The sequence below is a fragment of the Hevea brasiliensis genome, chromosome 4 (genome assembly GCF_030052815.1).
Source record: "Hevea brasiliensis isolate MT/VB/25A 57/8 chromosome 4, ASM3005281v1, whole genome shotgun sequence".
Lineage (NCBI taxonomy): Eukaryota > Viridiplantae > Streptophyta > Magnoliopsida > Malpighiales > Euphorbiaceae > Hevea > Hevea brasiliensis.
The window spans coordinates 114227570-114242102 of record NC_079496.1 but is presented as its reverse complement, the minus strand read 5'-3'; the positions used below and the strand labels follow the sequence as shown (position 1 = coordinate 114242102).

At 35.2% G+C, this 14533-nt stretch overlaps 2 protein-coding genes across 19 annotated transcripts; one reads left to right on the top strand and one right to left on the bottom strand.

Moving 5' to 3' along the window:
- The first annotated feature begins 943 nt into the window (after window positions 1-943).
- On the top strand, window positions 944-9213 carry LOC110654082 (pleiotropic drug resistance protein 1-like). 17 transcript variants are annotated; one of them, XM_058146057.1, is made up of 24 exons: window positions 944-1272; window positions 1366-1486; window positions 1591-1679; window positions 1758-1842; window positions 2190-2349; window positions 2439-2515; window positions 2642-2695; window positions 2785-2875; window positions 2976-3277; window positions 3375-3656; window positions 3977-4293; window positions 4373-4533; window positions 4624-4727; window positions 4829-4985; window positions 5057-5126; window positions 5311-5416; window positions 5970-6302; window positions 6635-6925; window positions 7015-7098; window positions 7191-7324; window positions 7686-7913; window positions 8001-8172; window positions 8394-8648; window positions 8852-9213. In XM_058146057.1, the coding sequence occupies exons 1-24, from the start codon at window positions 944-946 to the stop codon at window positions 9107-9109; spliced, it is 4260 nt and encodes a 1419-aa protein (XP_058002040.1). In that variant the 3' UTR covers window positions 9110-9213. The 17 variants fall into 17 exon arrangements, with proteins under 17 accessions (XP_058002040.1, XP_058002038.1, XP_058002039.1 ...); XM_058146055.1 differs by having other exon boundaries at window positions 5278-5416; XM_058146056.1 differs by having other exon boundaries at window positions 5057-5135; window positions 5314-5416.
- Window positions 9214-9345: 132 nt separating this feature from the next.
- On the bottom strand, window positions 9346-13619 carry LOC110654085 (probable protein phosphatase 2C 22). 2 transcript variants are annotated; one of them, XM_058146058.1, is made up of 5 exons: window positions 13443-13579; window positions 12860-13223; window positions 11250-11456; window positions 10759-10970; window positions 9346-10237 (listed from the first exon to the last, which is right to left on the bottom strand). In XM_058146058.1, exons 2-5 carry the CDS (start codon window positions 13022-13024, stop codon window positions 9673-9675), a joined length of 1149 nt encoding a protein of 382 aa, XP_058002041.1. In that variant the 5' UTR covers window positions 13025-13223; window positions 13443-13579; the 3' UTR covers window positions 9346-9672. The 2 variants fall into 2 exon arrangements, with proteins under 2 accessions (XP_058002041.1, XP_021665660.2); XM_021809968.2 differs by having other exon boundaries at window positions 11250-11450; window positions 12860-13619.
- Between the last annotated feature and the right edge of the window lie 914 nt (window positions 13620-14533).

Genomic DNA, 14533 nt, shown 5'->3' with positions numbered 1-14533 from the left:
AATGCAATTAATCATTTTTCCAAACTTACTTAAAACCATATGTGATTGACTTGTTCATATTTAATCATATAATTTATTTATAAAAAAACATTTTAATTTTTTCATGAGTTAATAATATGTAACGATCGGACTCGAACTACTAGAGAAATTGTCCGTTTTGGCCATAAGCCTCACGGTTTTGTCCCATAGATGGAATGGAGATCACCAATCCTAAATTTCTCTCAAGCGAGCACGCTTAATCCTGGAGTTCTTCCAACTCTCCAGGCCATTCCAACAAAAGGCTTCTCTAGTGATTAATTCCCACATTTTATATATCATTACTTTTTGAACCTAAGACCATCTCAGTGTTTTGGCGATGTGTGATTTACCCAAGGGACCTTATGGCCAAAACGAACAATTTCTCTAGTGATTGGAGTATCATTACATAATATAATTGTTTAATACTCAAATTAATTAAAATGTCTCTATTATTTACTATTTTTTGATTATAAATCTTCTCATTTAATTTCAATCTATTATTGATTCAAGATATAGTGAGATGCACCTATCACTTGAAACCATAATGAATAGAAATTTTCTGATGAGCAAGTTTGAGAGAGAGAAGTCCTCTGCATCAATCAATCAATTAAATTAAGGTTAGGTGGACATGATCACATTAACCCCACTTTGCCTGAAGAAATGTTGTTGGTAGGTTTTTCAGGTTATTTTGTTGGTTGCTATATATATGTATATATAGATTCTTCTTTTAATGCAAGAAACTCCAAAGAATAAAAACCTCATAATTCCTTCTACTCAAGAACAGTGCAAGAGAGAGAGAGAGACATTTAGTCTTTCCCTTTGCACAAACACTTAAAAGAGAAACAGCAACCAGCTTTGCCACATGAAAATTGTTCTTGTTTGCTGATTATATTGAAGTTGAAGTTTTTAGCATTGAAAGCTGAAAATGGAAGGTGGCGATATAACCAGTAGAGTGAGTAGTGCTCGTCTAAGTAGTTCTAATATATGGAGGAACACTACCTTGGAAGTTTTCTCCAAGTCTTCTTCTCATATTGAAGATGATGAAGAAGCTCTCAAATGGGCTGCTTTAGAGAAGCTTCCTACTTATTTGCGTGTAAGGAGGGGCATTCTTACCGAAGAAGAAGGTCAATCTAGAGAGATTGATGTAAACAGCCTAGGATTAATAGAAAAAAGGAATCTTCTTGAGAGGCTAGTCAAAATTGCAGAGCAAGATAATGAGAAATTCCTGTTGAAGCTCAAGGACCGCATTGAAAAGTATGTATATACATAATTTTAACATCTTTAAACAGCTGCAAATTTATATTCTTTTTGTGTTTGATTATATGTTTGTGTGTTTTTATAATGCAGAGTTGGGCTTGACATGCCAACAATTGAGGTCCGGTTCGAGCATTTAAGTGTTGAAACGGAAGCATATGTTGGAAGCAGAGCATTACCGACAATGTTCAACTTCTCTGCTAACATGTTTGAGGTATAACAACTTTTCAGAATCATGTATGTGCATATTTGGTTATGTTTAGGTAGCTAATTTGCAAGAAGTAATTCATTTACTCTGCATACTGGCTCTTTCCAAAGGGATTCTTGAATTATCTTCATGTTCTTCCAAGTAGAAAGAAACCATTATCAATCCTCAATGATGTTAGTGGAATTATCAAGCCTCGAAGGTGACCGTAAATATTTGTGTTAATCAAATTATCATAGCATTTTCGTTTCTTATTCATGTACTATCCCAACTTTTGCAGAATGACGCTGTTGTTAGGCCCACCAAGCTCAGGCAAGACCACGTTACTTTTGGCTTTGGCTGGAAAACTGGGTAAAGAACTAAAAGTAAGTAGCCATTCTCTTCCATTTCCCGTTAAAGCTCATTTTTTTTCTTTTTCTTCTACCAATTTCTACCTCATTCTATGATAACAAGGAATCAAATATTTTGCATGTCTGAGTTTCAATGCCATAATTGTCATGATCCTTAACTTTTAAATTGGTCGACTACCTTATTCATTTTAGAGCCATAGGCAACTGCCTCATTCTTGGTTTTCCCTTGACATTTGGTTGCTGTGAAGTAAAAGTTAAGGAAAAATTTTTTATGTTGCTTCTTAACCGAACAACATGCTGTTTCATATTTTTGAAAAAATGTTTTGCCTTATTATCTGATATAGATATTTTTGAAATTTTAGTTTTCAGGAAGAGTGACGTGCAATGGACATGGAATGGGAGAGTTTGTACCACAGAGGACATCAGCTTATATAAGTCAATATGATCTCCACATAGGAGAAATGACTGTGAGAGAAACACTGGCTTTCTCTGCAAGATGTCAAGGCGTTGGAATCGGTTATGGTCAGCAACAAATAATTGTTAAAATATACCCCCAGCAGAGTAGTTATAAATGGTTTAACTGATTATTCTTGAACTCTGAAATTGTTCAGAAATGTTAGCAGAATTAGCAAGAAGGGAAAAGGCAGCAAATATCAAACCAGACACAGATATTGATATCTACATGAAGGTAAGAGGCTGTTAATTGCATGTAAAATTGTGAATTCTAATGGACATTTAATATCTGTGAGATTCCACAAAGCAAGGAAGTGTTTTTTCATGTTTAAAATATGCTTTAATACTTGAAACTCTATAGGCAGCTGCACTAGAAGGGCAAGAGGCAAATGTTGTTACGGATTATATTCTCAAGGTACAAAGTGAAATGTCCAATTAGAATAATTAAAAATGCACTTGTGGAATATCTATATAATCAATCTTTCTGTGTTTAAAACTTTTCAGATTTTAGGACTTGAAGTATGTGCTGATATCTTGGTGGGTGATGAAATGGTAAGAGGCATTTCTGGTGGACAAAAGAAACGAGTTACAACAGGTAAAATATTAGACAAGTATGATATCATAGACAATAGTACACAATCTCTTTCTCATTTCGCATGAAGATCCCCAAATTTTCATTATGTCATACAATGCAGGGGAGATGCTGGTTGGGCCAGCAAGAGCACTTTTTATGGATGAGATATCAACTGGTTTGGACAGTTCAACTACTTTCCAAATTGTTAACTCACTCAGGCAATCAATCCACATTCTCAATGGAACTGCTTTTGTCTCTCTTCTCCAGCCAGCACCAGAAACATATGATCTTTTTGATGACATAATTCTTCTGTCTGATGGACAAATTGTTTATCAAGGGCCACGCGAAAATGTGCTTGAGTTCTTTGAATACAGGGGATTCAGATGTCCTCAGAGGAAAGGAGTTGCTGACTTTTTACAAGAAGTAATTTCTTTGAAAGTTGCAATCTGCCATGCATACTGTGTCAATATTTATGACACGTTGAAATCATTAACAAGCTTCTTCTATTGGGATGTGATAGGTAACATCAAAGAAAGATCAAGAGCAGTACTGGGCACATAAAGATGAGCCTTATAGCTTTGTTGCAGTGAAGGAATTTGCTGAAGCATTTCAATCATTCCATGTTGGTCGAAAGTTAGGTGATGAACTTGCCATACCATTTGACAAAACCAAAGCTCACCCTGATTCTCTAACAACTAAAAAGTATGGTATCAGCAAGAAGGAACTGTTGAAAGCTTGCATTTCCAGGGAATATTTACTCGTGAAGAGGAACTCGTTTGTATACATTTTCAAGATGACCCAAGTGAGTAGCAGTATGCTATCTTTTCTTTCTTTTTTCTTGTTTGATGGAAATATTTTAGTTAGTATGCAAGAACAACATGGAAACAGCCTCTCTGCGAAAAAGGGGTACAGTTGCACGCATCAATCTTCTCCAGAGCCCACAAGTGGGGGATGCTTCGTGCACTGGATCACCTTTTAGTATTCAAGAACAAAATTTCCAGTTTTGATAGAGATTGCATCCTATAATGCCTGCCCAGGACTTGCAAATGGTTGACAACCAGAATTATAATGCAAGTTCATGGATGTGACAGAAATTGCTTAGTTGTCTTCCTTTATTTTCAGCTTATTATAATGGCTTTCGTGACAATGACAATATTTCTAAGAACGGAGATGCACCGAAACACAGAAACAGATGGTGGAATTTATTTGGGTGCCCTTTTCTACACAATCATCGTAACTGTGTTCAATGGATTCTCAGAGCTTGCAATGACCATCATGAAACTTCCTGTCTTCTACAAGCAAAGAGACCTTCTCTTCTATCCTGCATGGGCATATGCGCTACCCACATGGATTCTCAAGATCCCTGTTTCCTTTGTAGAAGTTGCTGTATGGGTGGTCATGACATATTATGTTATAGGCTTTGATCCAAACATTGGAAGGTGTGTAACCAGAAATCTCATTTATTTGTTCATCTCTGTACTTCTGGTTCCAGAATTTACTTAAATTTCCTGATGGCAGGTTTTTCAAGCAGTACTTGATACTCCTAGTTACTAGCCAGATGGCATCAGCAATGTTTCGACTGACAGCTGCATTAGGAAGGAGTGTTATTGTTGCTAACACAGTTGGGTCATTTGCATTACTTGCTGTGCTAATTCTTGGTGGATTTATCATATCAAGAGGTGAATTAAATGTATTTGTTAACATTATTTCATTCTTCAATTTGATGTGATGTAAATTCAGATAGAGATGAATATATTGTGTTGCATCAGATAGTGTGAAGAAATGGTGGATATGGGGTTACTGGTTCTCACCAATGATGTATGTGCAGAATGGTATATCTGTGAATGAATTTCTTGGAAACAGTTGGAACCATGTAAGCTTCGTTTTCTTAAATTTGAACCCAAATTTGAATTTTTCAGAAAATGATAATTGATAAATATTGTTAACCGTTGTTTGGAAATTCTATGGTTTCAGTTTCTTCCTAATTCAACAGAGGCATTAGGAGTTGCTTTCATGAAGTCTCGTGGACTTTTCCCTGAAGCATATTGGTATTGGATTGCAGTTGGAGCTTTGACAGGATATATCTTCCTATTCAATTTCCTTTTCACTTTGGCACTAAAATATCTTGATCGTAAGTATTCCTCTGTCCATGTTCAGTTCTCAAACATATGGCCTCTATTCTGATGATTGAACAATTTGCAGCATTTGGCAGGCCTCAAGCACTAATATCGGAAGAGGCCTATGCTGAGAAAAATGCTGCCAAAACTGGAGAGTCAATTGAGCTATCATCAAAAGGGAAGAGCTCTCTAGGTAAGTCACAAGACGCTCCAGTTTTTGTTGTTTTTCTTCCTTTTATGATTCAAGGTGTATATCATTGATCATTATAAACACAATGCAGAAAGAGGGAGTGCGAGCCAAAGAAGTGCCTCATCCAGGACACCTTCCACAACAGTGAGCAGCTTTAGTGATGCCAATCAAAACAGGAAACGGGGAATGATTCTACCTTTTCAACCGCTTTCCATCACTTTTGATGAAGTCAGATATGCTGTAGACATGCCACAGGTACCTTGAGGCATTTTTACAAAGCAACTGTTGGATTTGGAGGAAGAAATTTATGCTAGAACAAGTAGGAAAAAGAAAACCATAAATTCATCACTAAAATAGAGGATATACATATACACATTCAAAGATTTTTTTTTTTCTTTCTTTCTTTTCTTCCTCATTTTGCTAGCTCTCTCAAAACACTCTTTCCAGCCCTCTCAATTTTTCTCTGCACACTTTTTCCAGTAGCAACATTTCCTTTTTATAGGGAAATATTACTTTCTTTTCTCAACTAATGCCATGCTTAGGTATGGCTCATTTCTTTACTTGTGCACATAGAGTTTTACCTACTAAATCTCATCAACTCCACCAGCAACAAAGCTATGTGCCCAAAAAAAAAGAAAACGTTGAAACATGAGCTAACATTTTCTCTTTTTGCCTAGCACAATGTTATTTCACAGAATATTTTAAAATAGTTTTAGCTTTATCGCGTATCATTAGTTTTAATAATCTTTCAGTCACTGTGTGAATTACCAGATGTGCCTGCATCCTGAATTTTACATCATACTTGCAGGAAATGAAGGCTCAAGGTATTACTGAGGATCGTTTAGAGCTTTTGAAGGGTGTTAGCGGTGCATTTAGGCCAGGAGTCCTAACAGCTCTAATGGGTGTGAGTGGTGCTGGAAAGACCACTCTAATGGATGTCTTGGCTGGAAGAAAAACGGGTGGTTACATTGACGGAAGCATCTCAATATCTGGATATCCAAAGAAGCAAGAAACTTTTGCTCGCATATCAGGATACTGTGAGCAAACTGATATCCATTCCCCACATGTGACTGTCTACGAGTCATTGCTCTATTCTGCATGGCTTCGGCTACCTCCTGAGGTTGATTCTGATACAAGAAAGGTAAGTTTTAGTCATCTTCCTTACTCCTTTACTAAAAGAAAGAAAATAATACCTGATAGGATTAGTTCAGTTGATAAGAATGGAGCTCCTCTTCATGATCAACTAGGGTGCGACTCCACTGGCTCCATTCCTAAATGCAGATTTGGAACGTGTGCCCTTAAGATCGCATGGGTAGAGGACTTAGTCTTAGGATAATAGTTTTGAAAATCAAGGCTGCAAATTATAACGTTTATAAAGAACAATAGACCAACAGAAATCAGAACACATAACTGCGTTTTTGTTCTGTTTAAGTGTCAGCTTATTAACAGTAAAATTTAATTGATGAATTACAGATGTTTATTGAGGAAGTCATGGAGCTTGTGGAGCTGACCAATTTAAGAGTAGCACTTGTTGGATTGCCAGGTGTAAATGGCCTATCAATTGAGCAACGCAAAAGGCTGACAATTGCGGTTGAGCTTGTTGCCAACCCATCGATAATCTTTATGGATGAGCCAACCTCTGGTCTTGATGCCAGGGCAGCAGCAATAGTTATGAGAACAGTGAGGAACACAGTGGACACTGGGCGAACTGTTGTGTGCACCATTCACCAGCCAAGCATTGACATATTTGATGCTTTTGATGAGGTGAGAATTTCTCTGTTAATAAGGAACTAATAATCTGTTTGGGTTCCTGACTATGTTCAAGTTCTAATACCTTGAATGCCACATTACAGTTATTTTTGTTGAAGAGGGGAGGGGAAGAAATTTATGTGGGTCCAGTTGGTCGACATGCTTGCCACCTGATCAAATATTTTGAGGTTAGGCTAGTAAATGCATGATGCTAAAGACGCTCTAATCTTTTAGAGTTAACAGCTAAATTGCTGACAATGATGACTTAAATCTTTCTAAGGACATTGAGGGAATTCCGAAGATTAAGGATGGTTATAATCCTGCTACTTGGATGCTGGAAATTACTACTGCAGCACAAGAAGCTGCTCTTGGTATTAACTTCTCTGATATATACAAGAACTCGGAACTATACAGGTCAGATCACCTTAACTTCAAAAAAGGAAAGGGTTTTGTGAACTATTGGGGTTAAATTTTGTAACTTTGATGTGAATTAATAAATTATTTTTTTATTTTTTGCAAAACAGAAGTTGGTAGGAATCATAAAAGTATATCAGTGTCTAATTCAGATTTTATTATTATTTAGAAATTCAAGCTAAGCTTTGTTTTCTTTTATATTATTTCAATGTTGAATATTTATCTCGCCAAACCAATACGATTCTTACATGGAGATCTGTCATGTTTTGAGCTGTAATTTCTTTTGTATCATCTCAGTGTGGGATATTTATCTCTAACTGTTATGCAGGTACTAACATTACATAATGTGTGAAAATTTCAGGAGAAACAAGGCGTTGATCAACGAACTAAGCAAACCTTCACCAGGTTCAAAGGATCTATACTTCCCAACTCAATACTCACAGTCCTTCTTTACCCAGTGTATGGCTTGCCTATGGAAGCAGCATTGGTCATACTGGCGAAACCCTCCATACTCTGCAGTGAGACTCTTATTCACAGTATTCATAGCATTGATGTTTGGGACAATATTCTGGAATCTAGGCTCCAAAAGGTACGATAATTATGGCATACTTTCTAATAAAGGCTAACACCTTGCTTCCCTGCTCTCCAACTTGAATGAAAGGTTTGAACATTGCAGTACCAGAAAACAAGACCTCTTTAATGCAATGGGTTCCATGTATGCTGCTGTTCTCTTCTTAGGATTTCAAAATTCTACTTCGGTACAGCCAGTTGTGGCTATTGAGAGAACGGTATTTTACAGAGAAAGAGCTGCTGGAATGTATTCTGAACTGCCATATGCCTTTGGACAGGTAAATTAAAGTTTATCAACTCCTGACCCATAATTCTATATAATTAAAAGCTTGGGGTTAAGGAATTTCTCAGATTGAAAATTACCAAGGTCCAGAAGTCAATGGCAATGCATAATAAGTAAATGAAAAAGGTAAAAAATGGGAGACTTCTGCATTTCCCATGGTTCTTCTGGAGTTTGATGACATTGTCTCATCAACTAATCATTTGCCTTGCCTTTCAGGTTATGATTGAACTTCCATACATTTTAGTGCAGACTATAACTTATGGAGGTATAGTGTATGCTATGCTTGGGTTTGAATGGACAATCAGCAAGTTCTTATGGTACATATTCATCATGTACTTCACCTTAGCATACTTCACTTTCTATGGGATGATGACTGTGGCCATTACACCCAACCACCACATTGCTGCAATAGTTTCATCTTTCTTCTATGGAATATGGAACATTTTCTCAGGATTTATTATTCCTCGAACGGTAACTCCCTAATGTTATTTATTTTCTTGAATTTCGCTAGGTATAGTGACACTATAATGAATAGTGTCGTACTAACAGAATTTTCATATATTTCATTCACTTTCTATATTTCATACTGCAATGAGTCACTACACCATGGATTTCTTTTTAGTAAATTTCAAGAGGGACTATGACTAAAAGAGACTTAAACTTGCATATGACAGAGGATTCCTGTCTGGTGGAGATGGAACTATTGGGCATGCCCTATTGCTTGGACACTGTATGGATTGGTTGCTTCACAATATGGAGACATAAAGGAACCATTAGAAAGTGGTGAAACTGTGGAACATTTCCTGAGGAGTTATTTTGGGTTTCGACATGACTTTGTTGGAATTGTTGCAATTGTTATTGTTGGCATTGCTGTGCTATTTGGATTCATCTTTGCCTTCTCCATCAAAGTTTTTAACTTCCAGCACAGATGAGGATTTCCAACCTGTCAGTATGCTTTCAAACAGAGTAGATAAATTTATGGGAGCTTCTATCCTCATTGTTGCCCAGCCTTGGCCCAACTTTCAAGTTAGGCTCCATTTTCCTTGGGCTCATTTGCACAAATTATTTATTAATTGTCCAAAATAAAAAACTTTATATATATATATATATATATATATATATATATATATATATATATATATATACATAATTTAAAGAAAAAAAAAAAGGGCGCAATGCTTTGAATCCTTTGATACAGATAATAGTAATTTCATGCCTAAATAGAATAAGCATGGTTAATTAAATCCAGCACATTGAACTATCTCCATGGAATAACTAATTCCGTTTAAAATATCTGAGCTCATACAAAACCCAAAAAGCCTAAAATCAAGACAAATTGAACTCCTAGCAAAGCAACAAATTATGCTACCAACTTGCTGCCGCATATGTTACAGTCGACCTCAACTCTCTCAATATCTAAAACTACAACTAAAACTTTAAATTGGACAACAAAAAGAAAGAAATAAGAAACTGAAAAGGAGCATTCATCACCATCTCAATTTGCCAAGCTATCCAAGAAGCTTTGCAACTCCCTTAAACCCTCAGCAGAGAAGCTCCTATGCACTCTCGAGCGTGGGGCAACCAAGTTAGGGGGAGGCCCAGATCTGAAGCACACCACAACAACAGCTAAATTGTCCCCACTCTTCCTCTTCAAAGCTTCATCAACCAGATCTTTGCTACACAGGATGGGGTCATTGTGCTCCTGAAGCCTCCGCCTGGCAAAATCCACAGCATTTTGGCTCCTAAACACATCCCAGAGCCCATCACAACCTATAATGAGGAATTCATCCTCTGCTGTCAGTTGAATAGTCATAAGCTCTGGTTCTGCACTAAGTGGCCCACCATCTGTGCCTTTCATTCCTTCCATATGCCAGTCTCCTATAGCGCGAGCCACATTAAGTAGACCATTGAGGTAACCATCATAAACATGCCCCCCTGATGCCTCGATACGCTTCCTCTCTTTGCTGCAAATTGGTTTGTGATCTCTAGACATTTCAATTGCTTTGCCAAGACGACACAACACTGCTCGGCAGTCTCCAACATTTGCCACCACCAACAACCTGTCATCAGATAGTAAGACCAAGAACATATAACCAGCATCAAATGGTTACACATTTTGAGCACTCGTGAATTAGCTTTCAGAAAAGAGGAAAGTGCACTAGAAGATGCCAGTGTGATATTATGGATGATTAGATTTCTGAATGTGACAGCTGCACTCGTAGCTGCAGCTTCTTGTGATCTTCAATTAATCAGTGTCAGATTCTAAAAGAAATGTGCCAAAAACTAGTCTTCTCATGAACATGAAATCAGCCTAAACCATTTTTGACTCAATATAGCCTACATTGCTCTTATATTTGGCTTCTCAGCTCCACAATAAAGCACATAGATTATTAAGAATCTAGCCAGTAGAATACCCCTCTACATACCATAAAAAGGAGACTAAACACACAAGCTAGCAAATTCAGGGCAGTAATAGGAAGGCCAAGATCAAAGACAATTGAATCATCCCAGGAAAAGAAAATATTTGAAACAATTAATAATCAATAAGATAGTATAATTGGTGGGTAAGATGAACACTTACCTCCCAATAACAAGAGCTGCCAGTGCTGTGGTGCCAGAAGCAAGGGCTGCATACCGGGAGCAAGCCTCTGCAAAAGCAGCATCAGTTTGTAGAAATGCAGAAGCAACAACCCTCTCAACCTCACTTGGGAATTCTTCATCCTCGACAATGAATTTTGGTAAATGGTAGCATGCAAAGTCAGCCGCATGTTTCCCTCCATGTCCATCAAACACCTTACAGCCAGTAAAAATTGATGTTAAATTAATTGCCCAAATATTGAATCTCAAAACAAATGCAAGACCAAAACTATTATATACATATGATCCATGTCTTGTGTCCTAGGCAACACTACCATCATCAGTACCACCATCATCAAATACCATCACAACTTACAATTTCTCGAGAATTTGACACCTTAAAACTAATATATATATATATATATAAAGTACATAATGAAATATTGATAATATATAAGTGCATCGAGTGCCATGAGCATAAGAAAAGAAAAATACCCCGTAGAAGGCATTGGGCCCATTGACAACATTATCAAGGCCACGGTCACTCATAAAATTGTCAATGCATATATACACATCTTCCATGCTTGGGCGAAAACCAATGTCCTCACATGCTCCAGAACGTACAATTGGAATGAAATCTGTGTCCTGATTTTCTGCACCAAGTTCAGGTTCAACAGATATATCTGATGTCCTTGTCTGCACCTGACAACAACTTGTCAAAACCTCAAAAAAAAAAAAAAAAAAAAGGATAGACGGACAAGAGTAGCAAGAAATTGACTTTAACTGTGAGAAAGGCAATGCTATACTTCCATAAACCAAAGGAACAACCATAAAAAGAAACAGAACAATTTATGCGAACGACAAAAGGGAAGGAAACTCATCCAAGAAAAAAAATTGTGATTCACAGAAACCTTGACATAATAAGAGCCATTTGTATGCACTAGCTCAACTTAGTATCTAGTTAGAAGTATAAGCTCTCTAGCAACAAGCTCAACGCGACGATGAGAATAGGAATTATCATTAATCCCTGACAATTGATACAGTAAAAGAAAATGTAAAATTAAATTGCATAAAAATAAACCATGCCATTGGACAATGGTACCTAATGGCACAACAAAAGAAATCAGTATCACTGAGAATCAGAAAAAAAAAAATGCTTTGACTAATAAGTTGCAAACTAAAATGAATACTCCATCCGTCCCACAAAGATAAGCTTACTTTCATTTTTTATCTGTTCAAACTATAGGCCACTTTCTTTTTAAATTAGGAGTTTATTAGCTTACTAATATATCCCTGTTTAATATATATTGGAAAAGTAAAATTTAATAGTTTCAATAATAATTTAGTAACGTGAATTTTTTAATTTTTAATGGGGTAATATAAGTGGAGAAGGATATATTAGGAAAAGACTAAACAAAATTAATTGTTTTAACTATATTAAAAATATTTTCTTAATACATTTGTAAAAAGAAGTAGGCCATATAGAGTAAATAACAAGTTTCACAATAATAGCTTCCCATGCAGAACCTTAGGCAATGAACACGCTAAATAATCTTAGCTTCAAAATTTTTCACCATTAAAAAAAATATGTTTGTAATATGGTCAGAATAATACAAATAGAAATACGACTGGTTCAGTTCATCAGAACTCTATAAACCGTTAATCAAACCAGTTGGGTCAGATATAACTATCGGGTGCACATAATTCAGCTCTATGAAACCAGTTATGATATAGAAATTAAAAAACCAATTATGATGATAGCTCATCTAAACTCCAGAAAAGGACAGTTGTTTTGTCCAGAATAATTTCGACCCTTTTAACAGAATGTGCCTCTCTTGACTTTAGCTCAAAAATAAAACCCAGAAATCAACCCCAAAAAAAATAAAGGAATAACAAGAGATAAGAAAGAATATTCTCTATACCAGGAAGCTATGAAATTCATTCAATGAAAACAAAAACCAAACTTTATTCAACGAAATTTTTTTCAATAAAATATATTTTTTATGAATGACAATAACAAATTTGAGCAAACAAGCAATTGCAGTACCCAGTAACAATTAAAAAAAAAAAAGAGAAAATGCAGAAATTTTGAGAAAGAAATTTACAAGGGACTGGTGCCGAACAAGCGTCTTCTTACAGGAAACGGGACTATTATCGAGGCCAAAACACTGTCGACACGGTGCGAGAGGGTTCGGAGGCCGACCCTCGCTGGAGCTCCCATTATCCCCACCAATTCCACCAGAACCTTTGCTACCCTCCATTTTTCCCATCCCTCTTTTCAGTACCTAACCACGACTTCAAAATCTCGAATTTTCCAACAAAATTTCTTTGAACAACAACTCACTGAGACAGCCAATGAGTTAACTCAGTTGAAAACCGGATGCTAACAGCTAAAACAAGTAGAGTATGGAAATGGAGAAACTAACGTGAATGGGATGACCTGGTGAGTGGGTCAATGAGTTGACTCAGCTGCGAAGTCAAGAATATAAAAAGAAAACAGAAATGCCGATCCAAGATTTCAATAATGTGAAGAATAAATTTGATTTAGGGATTTATTAGGGTTTTCAAGTGGTGATGACGAAGAAGAACAAAAAAAAACGAAAGAAAAAAACAAAAATTAAATTAGGGTATTAGGGATTACAGAAGAGAGATCCATAAAGAAATAGGAGAGATTTGGGGGCCACTTACTCGACGGCACTGATTTTTCCAGGCGAAGAATTTAAAGACGGGAGAGGCGGTGCAGAAGCAGAAAGAAGCAGGGTCTTGTAAATTAAACGACGACGTTGCAATTCGGGTAGCATGGCGCTTCTGCCGCTTCTTCTTTTAGAGATGGATGAATATAATATAATATAATATAATATAATATAGTACAATAAACAGCCTTTTTGTGGCTTTTGCATATATCCTTCTGATGAGAGATAATATACATAATTTTTAGATTAACATCATCTAATCAAAATTATATTTTAATTTTAATTATATAAGACTGATTTTATATTAAATACAACTTATAATTTATACTATAATATCTTTAAGATTTTGCATAGATTTTAAATAATAGGAGAGAGAAGGAAAGGTACCTTAATTTGATGGTGGCTTTTTTCTTCCTTAAGGTGTGGAGTATACGCTTGCTTTTGATTTTTCTTGTATGGACCCACATTTAAGTATGTATGATTGTGAAAATAATTTTATATAATTTAAATTAATATTTAATTTTTAAAATAAATTATTGATATATAATATATCATATAATATATTTTTTAATTATTTTTAAATAATAAAATTTTTAATTATAAGATACTATATAATAGGATTCAGTATATTTTATAATATAATATCACAAATATATCATATAAAATATATCATATAAAATATATTTTAGCTATTTATTATATAATCTTTACGTATAAGATATAAATATATTACAATTAAGCATATGTATGCATTTATAATTAAAAATTATAAGATAATTTAATTTATTTATAACTAAAATTATTAAGAAATTTAATGAAATAAAGTAAAACATTAGGTTATATATATATATATATATATATATATATATATATATATATATATATATATAAAACAATCACATGTAAACATATAATTATATTAAAAATATATAATATATTTAAAAATCATAAAAAAAACATATGTATAAAATCAATTATTAGTTCGATTTCAATTCAGTATAATTCTAGTTAAGTTTTGATGCAACTCTTATTAAAGAACCAAAACCGATCTAAAGCATTAAAATAAATTTGGAATCATAAAAAATC